General features: G+C 40.2%; 1 protein-coding gene across 1 annotated transcript in view; it reads right to left on the bottom strand.

Annotated features, from left to right (window-relative positions):
* Positions 1 to 824: 824 nt before the first annotated feature.
* The window catches only part of RDX (radixin), an 88,342-nt gene continuing 74,020 nt past the window's right edge, over positions 825 to 15,146 (bottom strand). Inside the window, exons 10-14 of the mRNA XM_075592323.1 lie at positions 13,536 to 13,666; positions 10,941 to 11,101; positions 8,676 to 8,768; positions 6,371 to 6,628; positions 825 to 3,715 (exon numbers count right to left, since the gene is read on the bottom strand). Of these exons, the coding sequence (XP_075448438.1) occupies positions 3,551 to 3,715; positions 6,371 to 6,628; positions 8,676 to 8,768; positions 10,941 to 11,101; positions 13,536 to 13,666 (808 nt within the window). The 3' untranslated portion in view covers positions 825 to 3,550. The remainder of the gene's footprint in view (positions 3,716 to 6,370; positions 6,629 to 8,675; positions 8,769 to 10,940; positions 11,102 to 13,535; positions 13,667 to 15,146) is intronic.

Genomic DNA, 15,146 nt, shown 5'->3' with positions numbered 1-15,146 from the left:
TGCAGTCTTAGGCCTCGGACATGGTAAAAAAGACCGCACTGAGCCAGCACACTTACCTCCTGCATCTGGTATGTGTGTGACCTTAGCAGGCGCTGCTGCACGCTTCCGCAGGCGTGCGGAATTGCAGGAGACAAATTGATTTTCCTTTTCGCGCTGAGGGAAGTGGAGGGCATAAGCCAATGGCACTAAGTGACGTCGGCGCCGTGACACGCTAGCCCCGCCTCCCGCCTCTCAAGCGCGCTTGCCGACGCTCATGCCAGGACACAAAAAGCCTCCTGCTTGAGCAGGAGAGCATGAGCGTCAGCGCGGCTCAGCGCGGTGTTTTTTACCATGTCCGAAGCCTTATTGTCTCATTCTGCGTAATTAAGTGGATCAGATTCTTTGGCAAGAACATACAATTTGTAATGATTTCACAGAAATCACTCACGTAAAAAAAGGACAAATTGCATGAATGTAAGTGTAACTGTAAATCTGCAGTCATTGAACATGCTCCGGAATTGTGGGAGAAAAAATCGATATATAATCAGCACACATTAACACCGATTCCAATATGCTGAAATGCCATAGAGTGCTACTTTTTGTTATGTGTAGACAGACATCAGCTGAACGTCAACTTTGTACTGTATATAATGTGGAAAGAGAACAGTTAAGATAGAACATTAGGGGGTCAAGTCTAAAGCATCTGCTTGGTTGCTCAGATAGACAGGCATTTCAATATATGGGAAACATATTTCTACCCTAGTACAATGCAATCATTTTTTTGTAAACAAACTGAAAAATGCAATAAATTCAATGCACCAAAAAAAGAAAACACGGGGCCCAAGAGATGTATGATATATCTTTATTGTTCAACAACCTTGTTCAAAATAGTTGAACTCGTAGCTTAGATGTACAACAAAAAGATGCTAAAGGGACAAAAAAATTACCACATCCTAATTAAATGCGTTCTCAATGATTCTGCACCAGTAAATGTTCACTACTCTTGGGAAGAGTAGTTATGTACAGTTTGTTTGAGCAAATGTATGTGACATTATTATTATTATAGCTTTCTAAAGAAAAATAAATTGGATTGACTTTGATTCCAACATCTGCATTAGTGGTACTCACTAGGACATTGCCAAAGGCCCGTTCAGAAGCAGCAAGTGTTTAATAGGTCCTCAGCATGATCACAGTCGCATTGTTTAATCTTTCATCAGCAACTGCACATGCACTGCACATGAGTCTGTCAGCTTCCCTTTTATACCAGGTAACACTAAACTATACTGCACCTTAAGGCCATTAATGTGAACTGAACAGTCATCTTGAGATCAAGAGGACATCAAACAGGTTAGAAAAAAATATATAGTTCCCTGTAACTTCCATTGGCAACAGTCTGGTTAAGGGGCTACAAGAATAGGCCACATGTGGCTTGTTGGTCACTTGCTGAACACGACTGCATTATGTTATGAACTGGGGACAGAAAATGTAGTTAACAGCCTCCACCCCAAACCAGAAGCCGAACTGGTGCATCAATTTATGTAGTAGGATGTGCCTCCATTACAGGTAGAACCTAAAGCTCATTACTCTTTACTGTAATGAGTGCCAGGAACATACCACAGGTCTCATTTAAGAATTCTGTTGGAAGCACAATATATCACCTATAACATTAGGTTCTAACACACTGATAAATGGGGGTGGGGGGAATGCATCAAAACACAAAAGTACCTTCAAGATGCACTGCAAACAAACACCAACTCCAATAAAGCAGTGTTTTCAAGCATGTGCACAACAGTCTTTTCAGGTCAATATTGTTCTAGTTATATAAATAAAGTATCTGTTTACATAAGTGGCAACATTCAGTTGCTAAGTAAGTGGGCCACACTAAAACACCAACTACCAATTTAGCACAGGCTCAAAAAGTGCAGGCCTGGATAACTGGTCACTAGTCTCCTCTCACATCCAGCAGGTTGTGAAACTAGAAGGTTCCTGAGCATTCCAACTAGTAGCCCTTCCAAGGAGAGGATGGAACCTGCTAAAACCTGACCTACTGTATGGTAGCTATATTCTCACCGAACACTGGTGAGTATAGAGTTTGGTAGGAGATTAAGCTTTGTTAAGAATGTCCTACATTTAAAGTATTTGGAAACCTAACTAAAAGGCTCCATATGCATGAAAGTAGGTGACTTCTTTAAGCTGATTTGTCAAAACGTGTAACAACCATTCTTCTGTATTTGGTACGATTTTCAAATGACCTGAAAATTGCAATTGACCCTTTAGAGATGTCCGCAGAACCCAGGTTGAAAAACACTGTTTAGAAACGAACAAACCGATAATGAATAAATGGCATTAAAAAAAAATAAATGAATTAGTGCATAACAGCACAACTTATGTAGCTGAATCATCTTCAGAGAAAATCTTATGAGAACAATTTGCTACAGATTTCTAATTTCTGGATTAGTACTCTATGTGGATAAACAAAAAAGCTTCACTGACCCATTGAATGGATTTTTACATATACATGTAAATGATCTGAGACAACTGTAAAATAAACAAATATAATTATTTTGACATTGTTACCAGTTGTGAACACTAATGCCTTCATCTGGATCGTTACGGCACTGGACGATGCTTAACGGGACAAAAAGCACATGACTGCATGGAGTAACTGCTGTATTTCGTGCTTGGAGTCTCTCATTCATTAGTATTTATACTTGAATCCTCTTCAATAAAATAATATACCAGTGACTACTTACAAACTAATATAGGCAGTTTAAAAGTGATAAGCACTAAAATAAAATTAAAAAGTACAAAAAAAAAAATCAAACAAAAAACTTTCTGGAGTAAGCGTTAAAATATATTGTTGGAATTGTATTAGATGAAAGACCAGTCACCATTGTATTTGAGGCAGTAGTATGATGCCCTCTCCTTGGAACTGATGTTTTCATATGCACTTCATCCAAAAAGGTCTAGTGTTTCCTTATTACTACGCTGTTGAACTAATTCTCAATACTGTACTTCATTCAAGTGATTATTTTCAGACCTTTAGGTCTAAATCAGTCTGTAAGTTCACTTGAAATTCAGATAGTGTCCCAAGTTCACTTGTTTTGAAAACCTGCCCGCTGACTAGACCTTTCTGAGCAGATAGGCAATGAAAACCACCACTGATAACTGGACATAAAATTCCAAACAATCCCCCCCCCCCCCAAAAAAAAGATTATATATATATATATATATATATATATCCGCTTCCTAGCTCTGCAGTAAACTAAACAGTTAAAATCTACAAAAAGGTATGTCAGTTCTAGGGTTTAACTTAGCAATATTCTTTTCAAAAGAGCCATGACAATACAAATATATGAATAACGCATTGATATGGTATTACAGACGGAAATCAGAGGTGACATATAGACTGCGGAAGTTGAAATTCTTTTATTGTCTTGGTTTGACTTCTAACCTCCACAGTCACACTGGTACAAGTGCTTTGGCAAGATAGTCACGCTCCAATAATTCTGCAAAAGCCTACTTTCTATGTTGGTTGTTCAGCATTAAGTAGAACGTGTAGCAAACGTTCTCACATCGCTTCAAATTCATCAATACGCTGTTTTGTATTGCCTTGTCGTATCTGGCGCAGTGTCTTGTACTTGTCACGGCCAGCTTTTACATTTTCAGCGTGAAGTACATCATTTTGTGTTTTCTTGGTTTCGTCTCTTGCATCAGCCAGCTCAGAACTTAAAGCCTGTTAAACAAAATAAATCGCATTAAATGCATGGTCAGTCAACAAATGACTCGCTATAAACCCTCATCACCTTAGTGTCATTTACACATATTCAGTGGCACAAAACATAGGTTAAATTTTTATCCTGTCAATACACTGAAAAACACTAAACTAACAGATGAGGAGATTTGAAGCCCAAACATCATTGTTTATTTATTTCAGGTTTATACCACGTAAGACCTCGCAGAATTAGATACAGATCAGTTCACTATCACCCATTCATCAAATCCTCACTAGCTTTTTGCATTGCTCCATAAAATGGCTCTACCAATCGCATGCTGATACAAGCAAGATAAGATAGGGCTAAACGGAGCTAGTTGTTAAAGGACATATATCCAATGCTCCAATTAGTGTCAAATCTGCAGATTGTGGAGCTGGATGTATATATATATATATATTTTTTTACTTTAGCATACAGATGATGGATTTTGAGGACTGGCAGACAGTCATCAAATTTATTTGTTTTGCAAGTGGTCAAAAAGCAGTCAAGCGTCAAGTGAGAAATGAAATCATAACAGATGTAGTGAATAATAATAGTCTGTTGATGCAAAAGACAAAGTTGCCTTTTTCCCCATACGTCTACTGGAAATGGCCAGTTTAATACTTTATGTAATGACTCCGTAAAAGATCAAGTGGATTATTACAGAAAATAAAAAATATCTGTATCCTATTTAAATATTAATCAATAGTCACATACTGTATGTATCACTTTTGAGCACTATTACAAAATTATGCACCTTCTCAGATCATGTTAAAAGACCTAAACGCCACTGTAAACAAGCAAAGTATACAGGCTGGACAAATTGCGGAAACATTCATTTACTTTAATCAGTGTTATCATCTGCATCATTTTCTTCACATACCACATAATCTAAAGAAGGTGGTGACCTCAAAGAATACTTAGGAAACTTATTTCAGTCTTTGGTACAGCATGAACCTACAGACTTCTATCCCACTATTATTCCTGCCAGACTAATCAGAAAAACCTCCCAGTGGTGTGAACTGATTTGAACTGTGGTCAAAGCCAAATGTATTACAGACTGAAAAATGATATCGCTGTCTATTCAGACTGCTTGTAGAAAAGAGTTCCAAATATGAAAGTGATGGGGGGATCCAATAGTCTTGGAATTATTTAATTATTTTCCATAAATGAAGTATAGAAATGTGGCATTACTAAGGAGTGGGTATACTACTAGGTGAGTTACTAAAATTTGACACTTCTTAACCCTCCTCAAGGTAAGAGAAAAAATTATACTTTCACTTCGCTGCACCTCATTGGAGACACTTGCGTAGTATTAAAGAAAAAACTCACCGGAACTTGTAGTAAATCTTGAATAAGATGATCCTTCAATGTATCTTACCCACTCCTATAGCCAACTAGATTCTTTGGTGGCGTGTCCGGCCGCAGATAGGGATCCATACAGCAACAAAAATATGCAAAAACTGCAGCGCACTGACCAGGGAGACAGGTGGTATAAAAATTAAAAATGTATTGTCAATCCAGCATTACAAAAAGGTGTAGAGCCTCTTATGCGTTTCACACAAAAACTGCTTGATAAAGTACTTTGTGTGAAACGCATAGGAGGCGCTACATCTCCTTTTTGTAAAACGCATAGGAGGCTCTACACCTCCTTTTTGTAATGTTGGATAGACAATACATTTTTGATTTTTATACCACCCGTCTCCTGGGCAGTGCGCTGCAGTTTTTGCATATTTTTGTTGCTGCATGTAGAAAAGGACAGTTTTCATAGTAATTTTAGATTGATGTCTGATCTTAAAGAAAAATTTAAAGTTCTAAAATATTACAAAATGTACTCTACAAGTGGAGCTATACAAATGGGGGTTTAAAATAAAATCTATGAGATATGCTTTTGTTTTTAGGAACTAGACAGCATTTGTAATGTTATTTATTTACACTGGAAGGCCAATTACAAATCGCTCTGCCTCCAGATTTTTCTGCAACAGCACAAACAATGCAAACCCTCTCTTTACTTCACCTAATGTTTTAGACAGCAAGTAAAAGACAGCTGCATCAAAATAAATGGGAACAACACTCATTAGTAATGAATCTTAATGCACTTTGGGCTTACAACATCATTAACGACATCACCAATCCAAGATGGCTTCCTCCAGACAAGGAAATACAGATCACAATTATTTTAAATGCAATCTTACGTAGACCTGACAGCATAGATGTGCATTTTTAAATATGCTACAGCGAAATTTTAAATAAAATAAAAAAACAAAAAGATTTTCTGATCACGCGTATGGGCAGCAACCTTAGATTTTAGAATTTGACATAAGAAAACTGTTTTTCGAGGGTGACCATGTAAATACAAATTTTAGAAATCAACGATACAAAGGATACACAGAAACATAATTAATTTAAATAATTGTGTCTAGTTCATAGTAACAATGGGATAAACTTAACTTGCATCCCACATGGGGTGACTGAGAAAACATGCAGACATTGCTGGTTTCATCTTCCGCTGAGCCGTGGCAAGGACATGTTTTTGCCGCAGCCCATCCTGTGCCGGTGGAGCTAAACAGCGATCAAAGCGGAAATGACTCTGGCTACATATGCAGTTTTTGTAGTGGACTTCCCTATATTCTTACCTGAAGTTGCTTCTTCACGCGTTCATTTTTCTGTGTTTCTGTCAGCCGCTCTTCCTCACTTCTGTGGTTCATCAGACCCTCGGATAACAGATCGGCGCTGGCCTCCGCACTGGTCTCATCCTGCTCGTCGTGCTCGTGTTCATTTTCTGCAGGAGCGACAGGGGGTGGCGGAAGAGGTGGTGGAGGAGGGGGAGGAGCGGACATCACAGTCTTCAGCTCCTCTTTGGTCTTTTCCAAATCTTCCTGTGCAGCGAAAGCCTGAGCCGGGAAAGTAAACGTCACTATTTCATGTGCTAAATACAGGTCTCAAGTAGCGTGCAAAGTAATGGCGTTCATTTACACGTTGAGAAGGGCAATGCTGTAGCGTTTCTGTTCTGCTGCAAAGCATTACTACCCAAGGACATCTGGAAAGAATCTGCAGGCTTGAAATATTGCCATTCGTTAATGTTATTGATTTTCTTTCTATCCAAAAAATCCAACAAGCTACTGTATTATGACTTCACTGATGGAGTATGTATGAAAACTGAAGCATTGTTGCATATGTTCTAGAAATTTGAGGTTAGTTGCACTCCTAATCAATGATCAGAATGTTCCTCAGAGGAGAAGAGTTATGGGTGTGTGGTTATGGGTGAGCATTACTTCACTGACATCAGTGAAAATGGCAATAATTAAATGTAAGGATGAACGGTGGTCACAATTATGCACAGTAATGGTCAAAAAGCACAATGAAAAAATGAAAATTTGCCCTTATGCATGTCATAGATACGGTTTGCTAACGTAATATACCGATTCAATCACAGTAGGATGACCAGGACAGTATGAGACAAAACAGTGTGATGCTGATCTACAAAATACATGTAAAATGTACTTAAAAGGCATATCAATACACAGTCAATTTAGATTCATTGATTTATGTACAAATGCCCTAATATAGGGGTGTGCAAACTGGGGTTCGCAAGATATTATAACTGGGGGGGCGTGGAGGACCACAGGAGTGGTGGCAGAGAAGGATGGTGGTGGGAGAAAAGGGCGGATGGTGGGGGGCGAAGCAAGGCGGCAGAGGACGATGGTCGGGGAGGAGGGTACCACAGCGGTTCGACCAGGAAGTCTTCACTGACTTTCGGTGTGCCACTGCTACAGTGCGCTTCTCCCCGCCAGTCCTCCTCTGCCGCCCTGATTCGCTACCGCTGTCCAACTCCTCTGCCACTGCCCTACCCCACTCCCGCGGTCCAGAGGGGCGAGGAGGAGGAGATGGGGGGGTGAGGGATAATGAGGAGAGGGATGATGAGGAGGGGCGTGAGAGGATGAGCAAGGGGAGTGAGAGGATGAGGAGGGGGGTGAGAAAAAAAATTGCAGTTAGTATTATCTTATACTACTACCCTGATTTATTTTTAAAACCCTCATAACAATTGTCATGTCAAAAATGTTGAAAGATGCAAGTATTTTTACTTATTTGTATTTACTTTTATATTGTACAGTATACTACCGGTAATAAAGTTTTGTTTTTTTTCCTTTAATTTTGATTACCTAAGGCAATGGGGCCCCCCGACTAATATCACGGATGAAAAGGGGGGCTCGACATAAAAAGTTTGCTCACCCCTGTTTCAGACCTAATATATAAAATACGAAGGACTTTATTGTAAAAAAAAACAACTAAAAAAATCTAACTAAACTGTTCAGGCAGTTTACCATACTGTACATTTGTCATCATCTGGCCCCTTTGGTAAACAAGTTGTAGAGAGCACTTTGCAGAAGGCTTTTCTAATCTAATTACAGCATGAACTGTAATATATTTACTGATAACCTTAACCATTCAGACACATGTAACCACCCATGTCCCCAAAGATTGGAACCAATTTGATTTTAAGATCCGTTACTGAATTTGTAGTCACAGCTTCCTCTGGAAAGAAATTACACAGCATAATTGCATCTCGGATGTGACTGTGTCCCCATTATGAATAGTAATTAGGGATCTGCCATGTAGTGGATGACCTACTTATTCACATTCATCTACAGTATGTCCTTCCAAAAAGCGTATGTGCTTTAAACGTGTACTGTGAATTGTTCAGAAAGTGAAGTCAAATGTGATCTGGATAATTTGGAAGATGTAAATTATGTACTGTATATGGCTGTATGCGGATGTACATGTTTTATTGACTGTACTTATTTTATTTACATGCCATATACTTATCTCATACCGTGAAGAGCTAGGAAAAGTTGGACATTTTTGCAGCATGTTGGATACCAAACAAATATAACTTATCTACTGCAGCTTACAAATGCATATTGTACACAGATGTATTACTTTTTGCTGCCACTCCGTAGCTTCGTCTTCTTTCTTCTTCTTTGCCTCTTCAAGCAAAACAATCTTGGCAGTAAATTCTGCAAGTTCAGCTGCCTAGAACACAACCAATAACACAAATCAGCAACATACTGTAAGCCATGAACACACAGCACTCTTAACACTGCAACGTACAGCAGAAGCACAAGGAGGAAATTAGACTCGCAGTCACAATGCAGACTTGCTTGGAGGGGAAACATGGATATGCAGTTTCAGCCTGTTTGTAAGTACCGGAGTGCCTTTCAGTTTCTTTCATTTTTTAAAAACATGAAAAATGCTTTTTCTAATACAGAAAACAAAGGGGGTGGGGCACGTGGAGGGGGGTTATAGAAAAAAGAAAGGGATATTATGACTAAGTCGAAATAGGTACACCCTCATACATTTACATATTACAAAGATCATGTCTTGTTGCGAGGGAATCTTATACAGCATACTTAAAAATGTAACACGAGACGAGATGGAAAAAAAATAGGAGGGGGTCTGTCACCGACCACCAGATCCGAAACTACCACGCAGGTCACCTAATGTTAGGATACACCAGTCCCTCTGCCTGCAGCCAGGGGCTGCATCTCTCTCTCAGGAAGGCTGTTACATGGTCATGGTTTGCCAAATCCTGTTTTTACCCAGTTCATATTTGGGGCAGTAGGTTTCCTCCAATAGGCAGCGAAACAGCACATCGCGGCCGTGATAATGTGAACAATAACTTTAACCTCACATCTAGAGAGGTAGGGGGGAGGTCTGCTCAACAGAGCTAACCAAGACTCAGGCCTCAATGAGGTGTTCATCAATTAATTAATGAGGCCAAACACCCTTTTCCAGAAAGGAGCCAATATCGAGCAAAACCACCAGATGTGCAATCGAACCACTCTGGCCACAGCTGCTGGGTGCTTTTTGTTCATGGCATGTAATCTGGTCAGGGTCAGGTATCACCTGCACAGAGTATCTTGTATGCATTTTCCTTAATTGCCGTGCATATCTGAGCTCTTTGCCAAAGTCGGTCATTTCATCCCATTCGTCCTCATCTAGGATCTCACCTAGTTCTCCCTCCCATTTGTGCATATATGGGCACTTTTGGTCATAGGCCTGGCCGAGCAGCAGCTGGTAAACTGAGAAAATTAGTCTCTCTTCTAAGTATCTGGAATCAAACAGGAGCTCGAAGTACGTAATAGTGGATGGTTGGTAGGTAATGTGTACCTGCATTACGAAGTGTGTGACCTATATGTAGGTACCTGAAGATTTCGGAGTGGAGATATTTTTGTGCCTGCAAATCTGGGAATTGTTTTATACCGGATCCTGAGGACAGATCCTGCACTCCAAAAATGCCGGTCTTGATCCAAGCACTGAAGGCCCCCTCAGGAGGTGCCAGGAGCGAAATTTGGGTTTTTAAATAGAGGGCCCACACCAGATCTTAATGTGCAGAGCTTGAAAGGTATTTCCAGGTGATCCCAAAGTGAGAGTGCTTGATCACAGGGTGGAACCTTGTGTTAGTTGGTCTTTGGGTTGCCTTTGACAACCACATTAGTGAGCGGCTTTCAGTCTTTTATTCACACAATTGAATCAAACGATTAATTTAAAAAAGTTCATCAAATTTGTAGGGCCCACAAAACCCAGTCTAATATTCGCAGTACTTATTCATCTGCAAAGCCATCACAAGATCCAGATCGCTTCAACCAGAAGATGCTCCTGTCAACATTTTGTGCCTCGGAGATGTGTCATGGAGCTGTCGCCAGGTTTGTTCATGTACATAAGATGAACTGTTACTGTAATCCAATCCTGGGTTTGCATTCCATTTAAAATCAACAGAAATGTATATGTTTAATGCTTAGTACTTAATACTACTATGTGATTAATTGACATGGTGCTTCCTCTGTTTTTGGAATTCATTGCATAAATGTCTAGCACTGCTGACTGAAGTTATAAGCACTAGTAAAGCTATAAAAAAAAAAAAATACCTGAAAGAATACCTAAAATTGTAGATATCCGAGTCGTAAGTCAGTCCTTCAAAAACATTTTTTTATGAACCATTTCTTACTTACATGTAACATGGTTGAAAAATTAAACATGTATATCATTTTTTTGCTGAATAACTGGGGGATACTTTAAGATGGCATCATAACCTAGTAGCATCTAAGCTTATGGCTTTTAAATTACTGTAGTGGGTGATTGACTTTTGGAAAATGGTACAAAAAGGTCTGGAAAGTAAATGAGTTTGGTTGTGTGATTTCTCACCAGCTGTTCTTGATTTTTCATCTGATCCGCGGCTTGCTTTGCCAGGGTAGCCTTGGCTTCCTCTGCAGACCTCCGGTCTTTCTCCAGGCGCTCTGCCTCCTCTTTTGCTCTTTTTCGCTCTTGGTCTAACTCTAAAGCTTTTCTAGTTTGTTCTTCTAGCTCTTGGATTTAAAAAAAAAAAAAAAAGAAGAAGAAAGAATGTTTAGGTTTTTGAAGCAATCTGCAGCAAAAAGAACCCACAATTATAACAATGTCACAGGATAAAAAAAAAGAAGATTGGAATACAACAAATCAGGGTGTTCATAGACGCGCGCACACCCAAAAAATGATTCAGTCTGTTCTTGCATCACGTCTTAAACACCTGGAATAAAACAAACGTTTACTTCATTTAACTCCATTAGCACCAGTAAAGCATTGCAACGGATTGCTAATCCCTCTGGCATCTAAGAGGTTTAATAAAGTAAAATACATCACTCACAATAATAATATGGTAAAAAGTAACAAATCCTACTCCACAGAAAGATATACAGTTGTGTGAGAAAAAGAAAGTACACCCTCTTTGAATTCTATGGTTTTACATATCAGGACATAATAACAATCACCTGTTCCTTAGCAGATCTAAAAATTATGTAAATACAACCTCAGATGAACAACAACACATGACATATTACACCATGTCATGATTTATTTAACAAAAATAAAGCCAAAATGGAGAAGCTGTGTGTGAAAAACACCCTTACTGCTTCCATAGGAATTAAGATGCTAAGTAGCTGCTAATCAAATGCCCTTGATTAATTGATCATCAGCAAGTGTGACCACCTCTATAAAAGCCGAAGTTTTAGCAGTTTGCTGGTCTGGAGCATTCAGGTGAGTGTTAACACATTGCCAAGGAGGAAAGACATCAGCAATGATCTTAGAGAAGCAATTGTTGCTGCCCATCAATCTGGGAAGGGTTATTAGGCCATTTCCAAACAATTTAAAGTCCATTATTCTACAGTGAGAAAGATTATTCAAAAGTGGAAAACATTCAAGACAATTGCAAATCTTCCCAGGAGTGGACGTTCCAGCAAATTCACCCAAGGTCAGTACAATTAGAAAAAGACTGAACAAGTATGGTTTGTTTGGAAGTGTTGCCAGGAGAAAGACTCTTCTCTCTAAAAAGAACATGGCAGCACGGCTTAGGTTTGTAAAGTTGCATCTGAACAAACCACAAGACTTCTTGGGACAGACGAGACCAAAGTGGAGATGTTTGGCCATAATGCACAGCGTCACATTTGGCGAAAACCAAACACAGCATATCAGCACAAACACCTCATACCAACTGTCAAGCACAGTGGTGGAGGGGTGATGATTTGGGCTTGCTTTGCAGCCACAGGACCTGGGAACCTTGCAGTCATTGAGTCGACCATGAACTCATCTGTATACCAAAGTATTCTAGAGTCAAATGTGAGGCCATCTGTCCAACAGCTAAAGCTTGGCTGAAATTGGGTCATGTAACAGGACAATGGTCCCAAGCACACCAGCAAATCTACAACAGAATGGCTGAAAAAGAAAAGAACCAAGGTGTTGCAATGGCCCAGTCAAAGTCCAGACCTCAACCCGATTGAAATGCTGTGGCTGGACCTTAAGAGAGCTGTGCATAAACAAATGCCCACAAACCTCAATGAACTGAAGCAACGTTGTAAAGAAGAGTGGGCCAAAATTCCTCCACAACGATGTGAGAGACTGATAAAGTCATACAGAAAACGATGACTTCAAAGTTATTGCTGCTAAAGGTGGTTCTCCAAGCTATTGAATCATAAGATGTACTTAGTTTATCACACATGGCTTCTCCCTTTTGGCTTTATTTTTGTTAAATAAACCATGACACGGTGTAATAGGTCATGTGTTGTTGTTCATCTGAGGCTGTATTTACCTAATTTTAAGACTTGCTAAGGAACAGATGATTGTTATTATGTCCTGATATGTAAAACCATAACATTCAAAGAGGGCGTACTTTCTTTTTCACACCACTGTATATGTAAATCCCTCACATAGCAAACACGTTTACTGCCTGCTGTACTTCCTTAAACATGATACAACAGATATAATATGGATATATCGGAGCTATTTCAGAGCCCTGCTATACAGCTTGCTTCTAAAATCGGAGTTCAGGAAGTCTGAGACATAGGCAAGATCCTTAATGTGTTCGCCATATACAAGAATGAGACATTCACGGTACTTACCTGCTTCCCTCCATTTTCAAAAAGTTACCTCTTGGTACTCTAGTTGAATTATTTTGTACTCATTTTTGCTAACCATGGGATCTTTAAGGTATTATACAGAGCTAGTGGCAATACACAGGCTAATAAACCAACATTCAAATTTTAAGTTAAAAGAAAAGAACATTCTATATTTTAAAAGATGCCTCTCTTACTTGCAAATGGTAGGAGACAGCTGATTTTTTAATGTAAATGAACACATTTTTCTGTGTCTCCAGTCTGATTCCAGAGAAACTGGGTCTGTAAAACCACCGGTAAACCTAATTTAGAACAAATGAAATAACATCCAGTCATGTGTCATTCTGTGCAAGAGAAGCAGGACCATTTTTATTACCTTTCTGAGCTTTCAGGGTCTGTTCTTCGATTTGTCGGAGGCGTTCAATCAGTTCATCCTTCTCGCGTTCTATTTTCTCTTTCTCCTTTTCTGCTATTTCTCTTTTCTTTTTCTCATTTTCTAGCTGTGCTCTTAAATGATAAAGGTACCATGTTAAAGAGAAAATGGCATAACATCACAATAGCAAAGAGAAGTCATGATATTTGGGCAACATCAGGCGCTGTCAATTTGATTGAATTATAAATGGCCAATCAAAACTTTGACCAACCAAAGATTGCTTCTGCTGCTCTCTCTCTCCTAAAACCTGCTACCGGCAGAATGAATCAAACTATAGGTTTCCATTGAAGCAATGTCCATTATGAAGTACGGTATGGTCAATGGAAATTGAAGGTCGTACGCTTCAGAAGGAAAAAAAAAAAACCCATGACACGACAGACGTACAGTTTAGAGATCAATCCGTGCTTTCTCCCCCTCCATTCACCCCCCCTACCCACGCCTTCCCCTCCTTCTGCCCAACCTCTGATGATTATCTCCTCTCCATCAAACGCTCCCATCCCACCACATTCCCTTCTGACCCAGGGCTGATGCAAGGGTGCTCTGTGCCCTAGGCGAACCTTCAGCAATGTGCTGCCGCCCCACCACACAAACCAGGATTTTTTTTTCTTCCGATTAAACTAAATAATTTACATGATATACATACTAGATTTCTGTTTCTAAAATTCATACACACTCTCCCCTCACCCAAATGTTTCCCTCATCTCATCCTAATTCTCTCTTCCCCTCATTCTCTGTCCCCTCTCATTTTCTCCACCTCCCCCCCCCCTTTCTCCCGGTCATTTTCTCTCCCCGACACACACACCTCTCTCCGGTCTATGCTATTTCCTCCTTTGCTTGGTCCCACCACCAGGCTCTTGACAGCTCCTCCTTATTGGATGCTGCTGGGGAATGCAGCCAATCAGGATGCAGGAAACCAGCCCCATAGCAACTGCCCTGCTCTCTCCTTGCTCGGTGAAATCCCATATCTGGTTACACTGCACTACGCAGAGTAGGTGGCTGCCGCCCCAAAATTTGCCTGGCTCCACCTATTTGGCCTAAACCGGCCCTGTTTTGAACCCATTCCACACTCCCGCCTCCTTCAACCTCTCCCTATCCAGCGGACAATACCCAGACTCCTTCAAAATTGCGGTCATCTGCCCTCTGCTCAAAAAAATAAAATAAAAAATCTCTCAACCCTGACCTCCCCTCCAACTTTCGCCCATACTTCTCCAAACTCCTTGAGTACATAATTCACAATCAACTCTCCACCTTCATCCATACCCATTACCTCTTTCCCATTGTCCAATCTGGCTTCCGTCACTCACACTCTACTGAAACTGCCTTCCTCACCGTCCACAACTTTCACTCCCAAGCTCGCCATTCCAAACTCTCCTCCATCCTCCTCGACCTCTCAAGGCTTTGACACCATCTTTCACCTCACGCATCTCCACCCTCACCAACCTTGCATCACTGACACCGCCCCCTCATAGCTCTCATCCTACCTCTCCCACCACTCCTACTCTGTCACCTTAAACATTTCACTCTGTCCACCCACGAGTCTCCAAGTGGGTGTAC

Source organism: Ascaphus truei, chromosome 3 (genome assembly GCF_040206685.1).
Source record: "Ascaphus truei isolate aAscTru1 chromosome 3, aAscTru1.hap1, whole genome shotgun sequence".
Lineage (NCBI taxonomy): Eukaryota > Metazoa > Chordata > Amphibia > Anura > Ascaphidae > Ascaphus > Ascaphus truei.
Note: the sequence above shows the minus strand (reverse complement) of the source record. Positions and strands in the feature narration are given on the sequence as shown.